The following is a 16,192-nucleotide window of genomic DNA, read 5'->3' as shown; positions in this document are numbered from 1 at the left end:
AGCAAGTTTTCGGCTTGGTTCCCGCTTGACTTCTCTGCACCTTGAAATTAGGGAGTGCAGTTGAGACTGAACTGTTTTGACTGAACAATGAGAAAAGAAATGCTGGAGGCAGGTGCAGTGGTGCATGCCCCACACAATGCTTGGGAGGCTGTGGGAAAAGAAGCAGACACTCATGGACCATTTGGGCTGTGTAGTCAGGCTTTGTCTCCATAAACCCACACCACACACGAAAGAAAGAAAGAAAGAAAGAAAGAAAGAAAGAAAGAAAGAAAGAAGGAAGAAGGAAGGAAGGAAGGAAGGAAGGAAGGAAGGAAGGAAGGAAGAAAGAAAGAAAGAAAGAAAGAAAGAAAGAAAGAAAAGAAAGAAAGAAAGAAAGAAAGAAAGAAAGGGAAATGAAAGGAAATGCAAAACTTGATTCTTCCTGCTGCATGTGACAAGGTACAGAGAGAGCCAGGAGTCCTGATGTCACTCTGGGACCCCACCGAGAGCTGCTTGAAAACTGGGTCACGGGCAGGCTGGGCCACTGAAGCAGCACAGGAAGGAGCCTCTACCCTGCACCGTGTGCTACGACCCAGCAAGCCCTCTGCTTATCTCCACCCGGTTTGCTTTAGGCTTTTGGCTATCAAGGACAGACAGAATGTTGGTCCAGAACCTACACCATGTAACTCAACTCCGCTGGACTCTCTAATCAGTGTCTTCCCAGAGTATTTTCAGTTCCTTCTGAAGCACAGATAATTCCAGCTTCAGTCAACGTAGAGCTGAGTTCAGCTGAGAAGACACCCCTTTTCCCTTTGCTCTTGGGTTGTGTGAAACAGGGGCTCATGTGTTCCAGGCTGACCTCACACTTGCTATGTAGCCAAGGATGACCTCACCTCTTGATCCTCCCGACTGTACCTCCGGTACCTGCTGGTGTGCGCCATCACACCCAGGAAGACATTCCCAAGAGTTTTGTACGTTAGCAGAACAGTCTGTTTAAAGGTGTATGTTTGAATGCATTTTTTTTTTTACTTTATTAGGAATTAAGTTGGGGCAGAGGGTTGATAAAAAAGAAAGATGCTTGGGAAAAGGAGAGAGTATGAGTGTGGGCATCTCTGCAGAGACTTGCCATAGTTGCACATCTTTTAAAGAGAAATCGAGTGTTCTGAATGAAGTGTAAATGTGGATCAAGGTTGTAGAAACCAATTTTCTTTTGTTATAGAAAATGCTTTTTAAAAAGGGGTGGGGGTAGAGATGTTTACTATTATGAGGAAAAAAAAAGTGCATTTTTCTTTGAAGACCCAAGGAAGTTATTGCAAACACTGAGTTTCACTACTTGCCTTTATTAGGTGTCCTCTATCTGATTGTTAGAAATTATTCATTTCCTCAAACAGAGAATAAATTGTTTGGGGATGCAGCCCTGCCCTGCGCTCTTCCTTTGCTAAAGGCCAACCCCGAAGGCTTCAGAATCATGAGAATGCTTCTGCGCTTGAGCGTTCTGACTCTCGCCTGTGTCTGGGCCATCGCTATGGAGATTCCCATGAGCACAGTGGTGAAAGAGACCTTGATACAGCTGTCCACTCACCGAGCTCTGCTAACCAGCAACGAGGTAAAGGACAATTTTTATTTCTATGATTTGGTTTTGTTTTCAAGATAAGGTCTTGCTATGCAACCCTGACTGGCCTCAAACTTGCTATGTAGACCAAGCTGTCCCAATTCCTAGGGGATTCTCTTGCCTCTGTCTCCCAAATACTAGGACTGTAGACACAGATTACCTCACCTGCCTCTATGGGTCTTAAAAATGCATGAATAGCTGGATGTGGTGGCTCACAGCTTTCATGCCAGCATTCTGAGGCAGAGACAGGTGGTCTTTGTGAGTTCAAAGCCAACCTGGTCTACACAGCAAGTTCCGGGCCAGCCAGAGCTACAGAGTGAGACCCTGACTCAAAAATGATTTTTTTAAAAGCATTAATAATTTATGGCAGTTCATTCTCGCACATAAAGATCTGCTATAAATAATGCAATTATGAATGTGTCAGTGTTAGTCCATGGGTGATGACCCTGTCCCCAGCAAGCACTGGATTAAAACAGTCACAAATGCTTTGGAAATGACGCTATGCTCTTTCATTTGCAGACGGTGAGGCTTCCTGTTCCTACCCACAAAAATGTAAGTTATTTTTCAATGCCATGGTTGCATGAATAAGTCGACTTCACACACTTAGCTACAAGTCATTTGCTTCTTGCTTTGTGGTGTTGTGTTTGGGGTGGGCATCTCACTCGGTCCCAAGCTCCTGGGTTTGAGTGGTCCTCTTGTCTCAGTGTGAGTAGCTGGGACACAACAGACCTGTGTCACCCCACCTAGCTAATCATTTGTTTTCAGTAAAAACTGTTTGATTTCCTTTGAAATTTTTTATACGGGTGGATGTGAAAGTATGCGCTTATAAATATGAAGAATAAGGGACAGATGGGATGGCAAATGATGTAATCCCAATATTCGGGAGCCTGAGGCAGGGGAAGCATGAGTCTGGGGCCACCTTAGGCTCCATATAAATTCAAAGCCCGCCTGGATTATACAACCAGACCCTGTATCAAAAAACAAACAAACAAACAAACAGAGAGGGCCGGAGATAGAGCTCCATTGATAGAGTGCCTAATATACACTACGCTTTGGGTTCATTCATCAGAACCCCATAAACTAGGTATGGTAGAGCATGTCTGTAATCTCAGCAGGATAAAGGGAAGCAGGAGGACCAGGGGTGCAGGCCATTCTCAGCCACCTGTTGAGCTAGAGGCCAGCCTGGGCTATGGGACACTCAAAAGCCACCAATCAATCAATATTAGGAATGACTGAGCGAATCTGATATATAAGTGGCCAAGTGAAGCTGTCAGCCCTCCATCTAACAGAGACTCACATCAACGATTCTTGGCACAGTTCTACACGTGGCAAGAGGTCCTGCTAGGCTCCGTTTGGTTCTGCCTGTGGCATTTCTTTATTTTCCTTTTCTTGTTTTGCATTGCTGAAGATCAAGCCCAGGGCCTTGCATGTGCTGGGTAAGCACTCTACCAGTGAGTTCCAGACCCAGCCCACTCTAATATTAATCTTTCTGAAAGTACTAATAACTTAGGATTATATTGCTTTTATTTATTTTTATTTTATGAGTATTTTGTCTGCATATATGTATGTGTTCCACAAGTGTCTGGTGTCCCTGAAAGCTAAAAGAGGGCATCGGATCACCTGGGACTAGAGCTGCAGATGGTTGCAGATCATGTGGGTGCTGGGAACTGAACCTGTGTCCTCAGCAAGAGCATCAAGTGCTCTTAACCATTGAGCCACCTCTCTAACTTAGATGTGGTGATATATTGTGTACCCTAATAAAATTTGCCTGAAGATTGGAGAGACAAAGGAACAAGCCACTGCCACGTCTCACTTCACCAATTCCACAAATCCTCTGACTAAAATCATCTGAGTCCTCACTCGAAAGGCTCCAGCCAAAAAAGCCTCTAGCCGAAAGGCCTTTAGTTCCTGTCTCCTTACACCTTATATATTTTTCTCCGTCCAGACATCAATTCCTGGGTTTAAAGGAGTGTGTTCTTCCCAGCACTGGGATTAAAAGTGTGTGCCACCACTGCCTGACTCCCCTAGACTGAGTCAATCTCATGTAGTCCAGATGTCTCCCGAGTGCTAGGATTAAAGGTGTGTGCCACCACTGCCTGGCTCTGTTTTCTCCCCTAGACTGAGTCAATCTCATGTAGTCCAGGTGTCTCCCGAGTGCTAGGATTAAAGGTGTGTGCCACCACTGCCTGGCTCTGTTTTCTCCCCTAGACTGAGTCAATCTCATGTAGTCCAGGTGTCTCCCGAGTGCTAGGATTAAAGGTGTGTGCCACCACTGCCTGGCTTCTATGTTTAATTTAGTGGCTTGTTCTGTTCTCTGATCTTCAGGCAAATTTTATTAAGGTACACAATATATCAGCACACTCAGAGGGCTATATTCTTAGGTGATGATTGGTAGATATAAAGAATAGAAAGAATGTCCTCTATTAGTAACTTCTACACAGTTAAATTAACATGACTATGTAATGATATTGCAAACATATGCAATATATTTTATTCTAGTGTAAAATACATTATTTAATTATTCTAAATAGAAAAGAATTACCAGCCTAAATTTCAAAAGAAATATTGGGCTGGGTATGGTGCCACTCACCTTTTTTTGTTTGTCTGTTTGTTTGTTTTTGATACAGGGTTTCTCTGTGTAGCTTTAGTGCCTGTCCTGGAACTCACTCTGTAGACCAGACTGGCCTCAAACTCACAAAGATCCGCCTGGCTCTGCCTCTCGAGTGCTGGGATTAAAGGCATACGCCACCACCACCTGGTGTTGCAACTCACCTTTAATCCCAGGACTCAGATGGTTGTGAGTCACCACAAGGGTGCTGGGAACTGAACCAAAACAGCCGGTGATCTTAACCATGGAGCCATCTCTCCAGTCCAAAGTCTAACTTGGGTTTTGATTTTTTTTTTTTTTTTTTTGGTTTTTCGAGACAGGGTTTCTCTGTGTAGCTTTGCGCCTTTCCTGGATCTCACTCTGTAGACCAGGCTGGCCTCGAACTCACAGAGATCCGCCTGGCTCTGCCTCCCGAGTGCTGGGATTAAAGGCGTGCGCCACCACCGCCCGGCTGGGTTTTGATTTTTTAAACAGTCTCATGCAGCACTGGCTGGCCTCAAACTCTATGTATCACAGGCCGGCCTTGAAGTCTTGATCCTCTTACCCCCACCTCCTGAATGCTGGGATTACAGATAAGCCCCACTATGTCCCGGATGATCTGATTTTTGTTTTACACGGATGCATCTAAATTGCATGTATTCGTTGCACATAACATGATATTTTGAAATATATGTCCTTGGTGGGCCGGCTGATACAACAGGCGCTCCACCTTGATCTACTCGGTTCTTGATAAGCTTCCCCTTTCAGCACCAGCTATGCATCGGAGAAATCTTCCAGGGGCTAGACATACTGAAGAATCAAACTGTCCGTGGGGGTACCGTGGAAACGCTATTCCAAAACTTGTCACTAATAAAGAAATACATTGACCGCCAAAAAGTAAGTTCCCCGGGAGCCCTGCGAGTCTGGCTGCACCTGCTTCTCCAGCAGCCGATGACAGTGTGTTCTTTTCACAGGAGCAGTGTGGCCAGGAGAGGCGGAGGACGAGGCAGTTCCTGGATTACCTGCAAGAGTTTCTTGGTGTGATGAGTACTGAGTGGACAATGGAAGACTGAGACTGAGCGGGCTCAGTGAAGACAGGACTGCAGATCTCGAGTTGATTTTTAAACTGATGCATAAAACCCACAAAACTGTACAAATTAAGGGTTACCATACACTGTTTCCATTTATATTTACATCATGTAGTCAAGTTAAACCTATCTATGTCCTCAAACATTGATCATTTACATATAAAAATATTTAACATCCTTTTTGTGTATGTATAACAGAAACTCCTGTAGCTCAGGTTGGCCTCAAACTTGTAAAGTAGCCAAGGATGACCTTGAACTTCTGATCCTCCTGCCTCCTCGGCCTGAACGATGAGTTGACAGGCATGCACCATCATTACTAGTTTTTGTGATGCTGGGATGGAACCCAGGGCTCTGTGCATGCTACCCAAGCACTCTGTCAACTGAGCTATATTCCCTAGCCCTCATCCCCCTTTTTGAGACAGGGTCTCAAGTATCCCAGGCTGACCTTGAACTCAGTGTGTAGCCAAGGATGACTCTGAACTCTTGATTCATTTGGAAGCAGGAGGATCACACATCCCACTCCAACATCCTTTCTCCTGGCCCTTTGAGATAGACCTTACTCAGTCACTGTCTTGATGAGGGATGCCACACTAGGGCTTCCTGCTCCTAACTTCAGTTTAGTCCCCGTTAATCAGCCTCCCCTCAACTCCCTGCTGCTCTCTCCCGCCTCCAGTAAGCCCACCTCTGCTCTCAACTCCTAGGAGGTTAACTGTTCTTGTGTTCTTTTGTATGAATCAGATTGTGTCATGATCGTCTTTCTGGGCCTGGAGTAGCCAGATTTGGGGGACAGAAAGGGACCTCTCATTGCACTGAGAATGGGGGCCAACCACATGTGGGCCCGTCCTTTTCAGTGTAACTGAACTTGAGAAGCAAAGTGAACGCTTCGTGTGTACTGCAACTTTACCATCCCACATCAGCAGAAAGCACCAAATGGTTGAGATGTGACTCAGATGTCAGGATCACTGAACAAGCCTCCTCCAGTTTACTCCAGGAAAAAATAAATGTATGCTTTTATTTAATTCTGTAAGATGTCCATATTATTTATGATGTGTTTAAGGATTCAGTAAGTTATTATTTATTGCAATGTATGCGATATTCTAATAAAGCTAAAGGTACAACTCTCATTCAGTTTGCCACTGGTCTCTTCCAATGCTGGATGTGTGCAGTATACCTGCATGGTGTTCCGAGGAGGGTCCGAGTACGTGCTGGCCTAGCACCCCCGGATCCTTAGAGTTTCTGGGGGTACCAAGGGCGGAAGTGACCCAGCAGGACTTGGTAGAGATATTGGGAGCAGGGACAGGGGCTGGGACTGAGCCTGGATCTCCCTGTGCAGCTGTATGACCAGATGAGTAGAGTCGAACAACAGAGGAATGAATGAGAGATGAATGAATGAATGAATGAATGGGGAAACGACTCCATAGGAGGAGGGCTTGCTGTGCAATTATAAAGAACTGAGTTCGAGCTCCAAAACCCACTGGAGAAAGCTGGACATGGTGAGGGCACAGGTGTAATCCCGGCACCAAGGGCAGATCCTGGGGCTCTCTGGTCATCCAATCTAGATGAACCAGTGATTTCTGGAACAATGAGAGATCTGTCTCAAAGAGCAAGGTGGGTGGTGTCCTGAGGAAGGACACCTGAGGTTGACCTCTGGCCTCCACTTTCAGAAAGAGAGAGCGAGAGCGAGAGCGAGAGCGAGAGCGAGCGAGAGCGAGAGCGAGAGAGAGAGAGAGAGAGAGAGAGAGAGAGAGAGAGAGAGAGAGAGAGAATGAATATGGGCCCTTCCTCCAAGACTGAATCTAGAATTGAAATGTATGTTAAGGCTTCCCCTGACAGGGGGCCAGGGTGGGAACCTGTAGCTTAATTTCTCCCAACTAATGAGACTTTGGCTAATCAGGCTCAAGGCCAGTTCATGAAGGAAGCTAGAAATGTTCTTGTTGATGGCCTTGTGCCCTGGGGAATTTCTCTCTCCAAGAAGCTGGATCTCATGTTTCCCCAACTCAAGCTGCAAGGGTCACTGAGTCCCCATGTCACTGTTGGGCATAAAAACCTCTGTGACCTAATACCGTTTAGGCTCTTTCCCATGTCATATAATGTCCAGGAGCCTCATTATTTTCATATCAAATAGGAACATTTTAGAGTATTATATCTGAACTCCAGCTCTTCATCCCGTTTCTTAAAGTATAAAACACCATGAAATGTCTGTGTGTACATGTTGCGTGTGCACAGCTTGTGGAGGCCAGAGGAAGATGCTGGGTGTCCTCCTCCGTCACTCTCCTCCTCATTCCTTTGAGACAGGGTCTCTCGCTGAACCTGGAGTTTCCCCTGTTTTGGCTAGGCTGGCAGCCAGCCAGCTCCAATGACCCTCCTGTCTCTGCCCGATCAGCCCCTGTGTTGGAGTTACAGGCAGGCAGGCATGGCCGTGCCTGGATTTTTACATGGGTGCTAGAGATTCACACTAAGGTCCTCATGCTCCCACAGCCAGCACTTTTACCCACAAAAGCGTCTCCCAGATCCTTAGTATGTTTTTGTTTTTAAGCATGTACTTGGCTTTTTAAATTGTTACTATTTCTTTATATGCTTACTTATGTGTTCATTTTTTTCAATGTAATATTTTTCCTTGAGAATGTCATACCTCTATGCAATATAGTTTGGTCATATCTACTCCCCAATATGTCCTCCTCCCAAGTTCAAATCTTCCCGCTCTTCTTTTTTAACTCACCGAGTCCGGTTAGTGTTGTCCCTATGTGCATGGGTGTGGGGCCCTCCACATCCCTACCAGTGCCACATCCCCAAAGACAATTTACTCTCCCTCCCCTGGCAGCCATCAGCCACCAACAGACCCTCATCTAGGGGAGGAGCCTTGAGCGTTTCCCTCCCCATTCATGCTGAAACTTTGATTGGCTTGATCCTGCTGCAGATAACCTGCTGCCCTGAGTTCATGAGGACCATGGCCATGTCATATCCAGAAGAGAACATGTCACATACTCCTCCGCCACTCTCTGGCTCCTACATTCTTCCACCCTCTCTTTCATCCTGTTCTTTAAGCTTTGGGGTGTGTGTGTGAGTGCTATAGAGGTCTCATTTAGGGCTGGACACGCACAGCCACTTATCCTCAGCACTTGAGCAGTTATAACTCTCTGTATTAGCCTCTGCTCACTACAAAAACAAGCTTCTCTGATGGCAGTTAAAACCGGCACTGATCTACGGGTAGAAACATACATAGAAACATAGAAGGCAGTTTGACTACATGACCATTTAGAAAAACAATAGAAGGTCTCCCGGAGGGTCTATGATTTCTGGGGTCCGTGGGCTCCGGACCAAGTTTACAGTACCAAACATGCATTCCCTCCTGTGGAGCATGCCTTAAATATGATCAGAAACCACGGTTGGCTACCATCCCCCCAAACATCATGCCACTATGACAATGGGACCACCTTGCTGGGCAGGTCGGTATTTTAGTATGCAGGGTCCAATGTATTTTTTGGACCTGGTCTCAAACTCATGACTCTCCTGCGTCGGCCTCCCAAGTGTTAGGATTATAGGATTATAAGCATGAACCACCCATGCCCCATTTAAGGATGTAATACTTAAAGCAATACTTCCTGATCATAAATAGCTAATGTGATCGTTGCTTTGTTTATATAATATGCTAAAGTCCCCTAGTTGACATTCAGAATCTCTCCAGTCGTGTGTGTGTGTGTGTGTGTGTGTGTGTGTGTGTGTGTGTGTGTGTGTGTGAGAGAGAGAGAGAGAGAGAGAGAGAGAGAGAGAGAGAGAATTCTGACATGCTATTAATTGTGTTTGCTTGCTTTCTTAGTACTGAGAATTGAGTTTAGTGTCTTGCGCACATTAGACATATTCAATCACTGAGCTGTATCCCCAGCTCTCTTTTTAATTTATTTTATGAGTTTCTTATAAATTGCTTTTATAAAATTTTATAAAAAATTCTTATAAAATTATAAAGAAATTTTTTTTTTTTTGGTTTTTCGAGACAGGGTTTCTCTGTGTAGCTTTGCGCCTTTCCTGGATCTCGCGCTGTAGACCAGGCTGGCCTCGAACTCACAGAGATCCGCCTGGCTCTGCCTCCCGAGTGCTGGGATTAAAGGCGTGCGCCACCACCGCCCGGCTCTTTTTATTTCTTAAGACAGCATCACACTAAATTGCCCAGGCTATCCTTGAACTCGCTCTGTAGTTCAGAGAGGTCTTGGAATGGCCATCCTTGTGTCTCAGGCTTCTGGTATGTGGGTTACAGTCTTGTCTTAGCAAGCGGGCAATTGTATTGAGAATGAATCTAGAGACTTGAGGTTGGTTTTCTGTTGTGACTGTAGCAAAATACCAGAGGGAACTAACTTTACAAAGGAAGCATTTGTTTGGGTTCACAGTTTTGCAGGCGTTAGTTGTTGGTTGACTGGCCCTGTTGTTTGGGTCTGTAGTGAGGCATATCATGGTGGCCATGCATGAAAGAGGAAACTGTTCATCTCATGGTGACTGGGAAACAGAGAGAAAGGGGAGGGGGTGGGATTCTACAATCCCTTCAAAGGCAGGGCCTCCAGTGATGTCACTTCCTCCTACTAGGCTTTGAACAGTCCCAGAATGCCCTAATAGCACCCCAGGCTAGGGAATACGCTTCTGTCTGGACCTCTGGGTGGACCTTGCAAGTCCAAACGACAGCAAGTTTTCTTCACTGACTGCCTTCATTATTTCACTTGAAAAGGCGAGCTGCTGGCTAGGCATGGTGGTGCACACTTGGAAAGCTGAGAGAGGAAGATAACTTCAAGTTCAAAGCAGCCTAAGATATATAAGGCGACCCGTCTCAAAGACCCAAACCCAGGGTCCGAAGTGATGGCTCAGTGGTTACGAGCACTTGTGCTGGCAGAGGACCTGAGTTCAGGTCCTAACACCCACATGGTAGCTCATAACTGTCCCTGACTCCAGGTCTAGAGGATGCAAGAATTTAAACACATTAGTGACTAACTCTGAGTCACCAATAATGCATCGGTGTCGCTTTAAATAAAAGAAACAAAAGAACTTCCCCCTGGAGTCATATAACCAAGAATGTGTCCTGATTCAGATTCTCTGCTTCTTGACCCCTGTACCTTCTGTTTTCCAACTCCTGTCTGTCTGTCTGCTGCATGAGTCTGAATCTGTGCCTGCCTAAAGACTGACTTGTGAATCTGCCCCTGCACCTACTGTGTGTCTGTCCTTAACCAAGGGCTTCACTCCATCTCCCCCGCCAACTCCCAAACCCAGAGACAGGGTTTTTCTCTGTTAACCTGACTGTCCTGGAACTCCCTCTGTTAGACCAGGCTGTCCTCAAACTCAGAGATCTGCCTGCCTCTGCTTCTCAAGTACTAGGATTAAAGGTGTGTGCCACCATGCCTGAGTAAGTGACCTCAGGGTGTATTATTAACTCAGCTGTGAGGTCCAGAAAATGTTCCAGTCTCTTAGGATGTAGGAGATGTCTTCATAATACTGGATTGCCACATTTTCTGTCCTTGGCAGGCACCAGGAATGCATGTGGTGCACACACACACACACACACACACACACACACACACACACACACACACAGGCAAGAATTTCATACATATAAAATAAATTAAATAAACCTTAAAGAATTTAAAGAACCAAAACAAAAAGTTTTCAGTGTTACATTGGAGACATGGCACATGCCTGTAATCCTAGCACTCAGGAGGTTGAGGAAGGAAGGCTGTGAAATTCAGGTCAGTCTGAGCTACACGGTGAGTTTGAGGCCAGCCTAAGCTACGTCGTTAAGCTTTGTCTCAAAAAAAAAAAAGGTAATATTTTGGGAAGATAAATATATTTTTCAGTTAAAATTCTAATGAAAATCACCTGTGGATTAAACACTATAGGTAGGAAACAGTTATCGAAGAGTTATTACGCAGTAGGAATAATGACTCTTATTCTTTCTAGAACATGAGTTTTCACAACTCTGCTTTCTTTTTCGTTTGTTTGTTTTTTGTTTTTTTCTGAGAGACAGGGTTTCTCCGTGTTGTTTTGGTGCCTGTCCTGGATCTCACTCTGTAGACCAGGTTGTTCTTGAACTCACAGAGATCTGCCTGGCACTGCCTCCCTAGTGCTGGAATTAAAGGTGTGCACCACCACCCCGGCTAACTCTGCTTTTTTTTTTTTTTGACATGTTCTCATATAGCCCAGGCTAGCCTCAATTCTTAATATAGTTAAGGATAACCTTCTAAGTGCTGAGATGGCAGGTAGTGCTGTCATACCTGGTGCACGCCATGTTAGGAATTAAACCCAGGGCTTCAGGCATGCTGTGTAAACACTCTACTACATTCTACTAACTATGCTACATCCCCAGAATCCTTTGTGTATACTATTCTACCTGTTTTGGTATAGCAGTCTTTTTTTAAATGTGCATTTTATTTTTCATGTGTATGGGTGCTTTGTCTACTTGTATGTCTGTGTACCACATGCATGCTTGATGCCCACAGAAGCCAGAAGAGGGTATTAGATCCCCCTGGAACCTGAGTTACAGACAGTTGAGAGTTGCCATATGGATGCTAGGAATGGAACCCAGGTCCTCTGCAACAGGTTAAGAGGACCTCTTAACCACTGAGCCATCTCTCCAGCCCCAAGATTTTTTGTGTATTTATGTGTATGTTATATGTCTGTGTAAGGATATGTGTACTTAGGTCCAGGCACCAACAGAGGCTAGAAGCATCAGCTTCCCAGGAGCTGGAGTTATAGGTGGCTGTGAAACACCTAATGTAGGTGCTGGGAACCAGACTTGGGTCCCCTGTCAGAGCAGCGAGCACTCTTAACTGTTGAGCCATCTCTCCAGTCCTGGTAGTCGTCATTTTCAGCCCATTGTCACACCGTTGATCCAACATTGACCTAGGATTATCACTCCAAGTTCATAGTTTACTACACTCACTCTTGGTGGTGTACATTTCATGGGAAGAGAGACCCACAAAACACAGTGACCCATAATGTGAAATGACCCGGTCATTTCACTGACCTAGAAACCACCTGTGCTCTGCCTGTTCGTCCCTGCCTGCCCCCAAGGACTGACAACAGCTGCTATTGTACTGTGTCAACAGTTAGAATGTTTCCGGAATGACGCAAGTATAGACTTTTCAGGCTGGTTCTTTTCACTTAGTAATTCATATTTGAGCTTTGTGTGTGTGTGTGTGTGTGTGTGTGTGTGTGTGTGTGTGTGTGTGTGTGTGTGTGTGTGTTTAGACAGGGTTTTTCTATATAGCCCAGGCTGGCCTTGAACTTGAACTCACAAATTTCCTGCCCTCCATGCCTTTCAGGATGAACCCTTCCTCCATTTTCCCCTCCCCTGCCTTCCCCGGATAAGAATTCAAGGCCTTGAACATGTTAAGTCAGCACTCTACCACAGAGATACATCTCCATTGTCTCTTATTTCTTCTCTCTCTGTGCAATGTGTGCGTGTGTACATGCGCATGTGTGTGAGTATGTGCGGAGGCTAGAGGTCAACACTGAGTGCCTTCCTCTACTGCTCTCCACAGTGGGCATCCATCCACTGAGCACACATTGTGATTGCTTCCGGGTTTGGCAATTATAAATGAGGCCTCTGTGAACATCCGCATGTAGGTTTTTCAAGCAATGCACGTTTTCCCCTCATTTGGATAGACAGCAAAGAGCACACTCTGTGGAGTCTGTAAAAGCATGCTTAGTTCTGTAAAAGACTGCCCACTGCTTCCTGCACCATGCTGCGTCTCCACCAGCAATGAATAAGAGTTTCTGTCGGCGCACATTGTCGCCAGCATCTGGTGTTGGCAGGATTTTGGATCTGGGCCATTCTAATAAGTGTGTAATGGTATCCGGCCTTAAGTTGAAATTCCCTGATGACATATGATGTCCTTTTATAGTCTTCCTTCCTGTGTCAGAGTTTTCTGGAGAAACAGAACCACTAGAAGGACTATCTGCTAAAAGGGAGATTTGAGCTGGTGATATGGCTCAGGGCTGGCCACCAAGCTTTATGACTAAAGTTCAATCCTTGGATCCCACATGGCAGAAAGAGAGACAGCTCCCACAAGTTACCGTCTGGGCGAGCATTCCTTGCAAGACATGGCTAGAACCTTTACACCACCGCATGTCTTAGTTTCATTTTGCTGCAGTGATAAAATTCTCTGACAAAAAGGAACTCAGGGGAGAAAGGGTTTATCTTAGCTCACAATTCCAGGTTACAGCCCATCATTGCAGAGAAGCCACAGTGGCAGAAATAGCTCGGGACATCACATCCAGTCCAGAAGAGAGATAATCAATTTAATACTGTATCTATTTAGCAGAATAATGGTAGGAACTATGACCCATCTATCCACAGTTGTAGCATTAAGCTGACTCCTGACTTATCATTATACCTATAGATTAATGCATCTCTCAGCTCATCAGAGAAACTTGTATTGGCAGTAGTTGGTGGTCAACACAGAGATCCACAAGTGGTCAAGGTGTAGAGAATGAGAGACTGTGGGATGCTCAGCCTTAAATGGGAACATCTACATCACACACCCCCTCCCAAGGTTCGGGGATCATGGCAGAAAAGGGGGTGGAGAGAGCTAAGACCCAGAGGAAGTGGGTGATTCGGGGAAATGGTCTCCCAGACACAGTAGGACAGCTACATATGTGAACTCACACAGTGTGACAGCATGCACTAGACCTGTGCAAACCCATGCCTGACCAACCTTCGTCATGGAGAAGAGTGATGGGCACCAAGTCCCAGCTCTAGCAGAGGAGCTGTTGGCAACTGATAGGTGTTGGGAAATGAAGAGTCAGTTTTCTGTAAGAGTGTCGTCCCGTCCGTCCCCCCCCCCCCCCCCCCCCGTAAGTCGGCCACGCTCCAGGGGAAGGCCACCCATCCAAGAGTGTATGGACAGCACAAACTAGACTTGATGGGTTAAAAATTTTAAAAAAAATGGACACAAATCTGGGTGGGTAGGCCATGGGGTAGATCTGGAAGGAGTTGGGGAGGGTTGAATATGATCAAAACACGTTGTTTGAAATTCTCAGAGAACCATTTTCTTTTAAAGAGTAGAGAGAGATGAATGCATGCATGCTTAGCACTCAGCTAACCTCTGCCCTACAATGGAGAGAGAGCTCAGAACCAGGGACTGGTCCTGCCACTTTCAGCCTGGGTCTCCCCACATCAATCAGGACAACCCCCCACGCCAGCACGGCCACAGGCCAGGAACTAGACAGTTCCACACTGAGACTCCCTTTCCAGGTGATTCTAAGTTGTGTCAAGTTGACCATCAGAATGAGCCATCACACTGAATAACCTGAGGAGAGTGGTTAATGAGGGGACTCCTAAAAATGGGAACAGGATGTGAGGAAAGGGACCTATCTGGAGCCAGTAACCACAGGAGTGGTACCAGAGGAGGCTTCTGAGACTCCGGGGTGCAGAGTTATGTGTGGATGAGTACTTTGTGGACACTGGGACTTCCAAATAAGACACCTGGCCAGTCTGCGAGGTGACTTTGCAAGGAGTCAAAGATGAACATCTGACTCCACGGTCCTCCCACCCTTTAATCGCTGCTCAGTGCATCCAACCCAGCGTCAAATCTATGGATAAAGAACTCTTACTTTTTCTGTTTTTTGAGTAGGTAATGGGTCAGTGAAATGGTTCAGTGAACCAAGGCGTTTGCTGTTGAACATGATGATCCTGGTACCCACATGGAGGAGCGGGAGAATCAACTGTGAACCTCCAGTCTCCACTTGTGCCCTCCAACCCCAGGCTAAGCAAATGTAATTAACAAGGGAACCTAAAGGTGGCTGGAGAGATGGCTCAGAGGATAAGAGCACTGGCTGCTCTTCCAGAGGTCCTGAGTTCAATTCCCAGCAACCACATGGTGGCTCTCAACCATCTATAATAGGTGGTTATTATGATGCCCTCTTCCGGCATGCAGGTATACATTTGGAGAGCGCACATACATAAAACATAAATAAATAAATTTTAAAAAAGGAGTCTAAAAAGAAAAAGAGTTCATTTATGTTATCCACTGAGGTCCACCTCCAAGGACCCAGGAAAGGATAAAGGAGAGCTGGGAGTGGTGGAGAGCAGGCCCTCCCACCCAGAATGGAGGAATTAATGGGTGAAAGCCCTCCCAGGATAGACTATGAAGGAAAAGATCACCTCATTCAACATCATCCACTTTGGCATTTGTGAAGATGTGCCAAAAGCTAGGGAATATTGAAGACAATGGATACATTTCCAGAAAGTGTCACGGAGTTCTCTTAACTAATCAGAAAAAGATAAATAGCCCACTCAAAAAAAAAAGTAAAAGACATGAATCAGCATTGCCCAGAACAGGAAATGCAAAAGGCCAATAAACACAGGAAGAGATGCACACTGAGTTAGTTGCCAGGGAAATGCAAAATTAAACCACAGGGAGATAACACTTCCCACCCATCTGACTGGCAGAAATCAGAAAGTCCGATATTACACATCTGCCCAGGACGTGAAGTAAAAGGAATTCTGAGACATCACTCGAGGGAATAAATTGGTACTTTTGAGCCTCAGTTCCTAGTAGCCAACGTTTCAGGTGCATGCACCCTGTGACCCAGAATTTCAGTCCAGCATATGCTCTAAAGGAATCCTAGCCAGGAGCCAGTTATGGCCTTGCCTAAAACAGACAATTTTGTCTTTTTCTAATCATCGGTGCCACCCCCCATCCCCCCACCTCCCCCCATCATCATCCCCCCACTCCCCCACCCCGCTCCTCCTCAAAACAGGGTCTCATGTAACCCATGCTGGTCTTGATATGACTATGTTGGTTGACCTTGAAATATCTGGCTCCTCCTGCTTCAATCCCCCAAATGCTGGGATTACAGGTATATGACATCATTTCCCACTTGAATAAATTTTTAAAAATTTATTATTTTATGTATACAAATATTTTTTGCCTGCATGTATGTCTG

General features: G+C 45.6%; 2 protein-coding genes across 7 annotated transcripts in view; one reads left to right on the top strand and one right to left on the bottom strand.

Moving 5' to 3' along the window:
* The window catches only part of Rad50 (RAD50 double strand break repair protein), a 204,594-nt gene that overhangs the window by 70,353 nt on the left and 118,049 nt on the right, over positions 1-16,192 (bottom strand). The gene's annotated exons all lie outside the window — the stretch shown is intronic.
* Il5 (interleukin 5) lies at positions 575-6,390 on the top strand. 3 transcript variants are annotated; one of them, XM_052757815.1, is made up of 5 exons: positions 575-950; positions 1,371-1,585; positions 2,111-2,143; positions 4,947-5,075; positions 5,153-6,390. In XM_052757815.1, the coding sequence occupies exons 2-5, from the start codon at positions 1,448-1,450 to the stop codon at positions 5,249-5,251; spliced, it is 399 nt and encodes a 132-aa protein (XP_052613775.1). In that variant the 5' UTR covers positions 575-950; positions 1,371-1,447; the 3' UTR covers positions 5,252-6,390. The 3 variants fall into 3 exon arrangements, with proteins under 3 accessions (XP_052613775.1, XP_052613774.1, XP_052613773.1); XM_052757814.1 differs by having other exon boundaries at positions 576-978; positions 1,326-1,585; XM_052757813.1 differs by having other exon boundaries at positions 576-980.

The sequence above is a fragment of the Peromyscus californicus genome, unplaced genomic scaffold (genome assembly GCF_007827085.1).
Source record: "Peromyscus californicus insignis strain IS unplaced genomic scaffold, ASM782708v3 Scaffold_3__1_contigs__length_106647218, whole genome shotgun sequence".
Lineage (NCBI taxonomy): Eukaryota > Metazoa > Chordata > Mammalia > Rodentia > Cricetidae > Peromyscus > Peromyscus californicus.
Note: the sequence above shows the minus strand (reverse complement) of the source record. Positions and strands in the feature narration are given on the sequence as shown.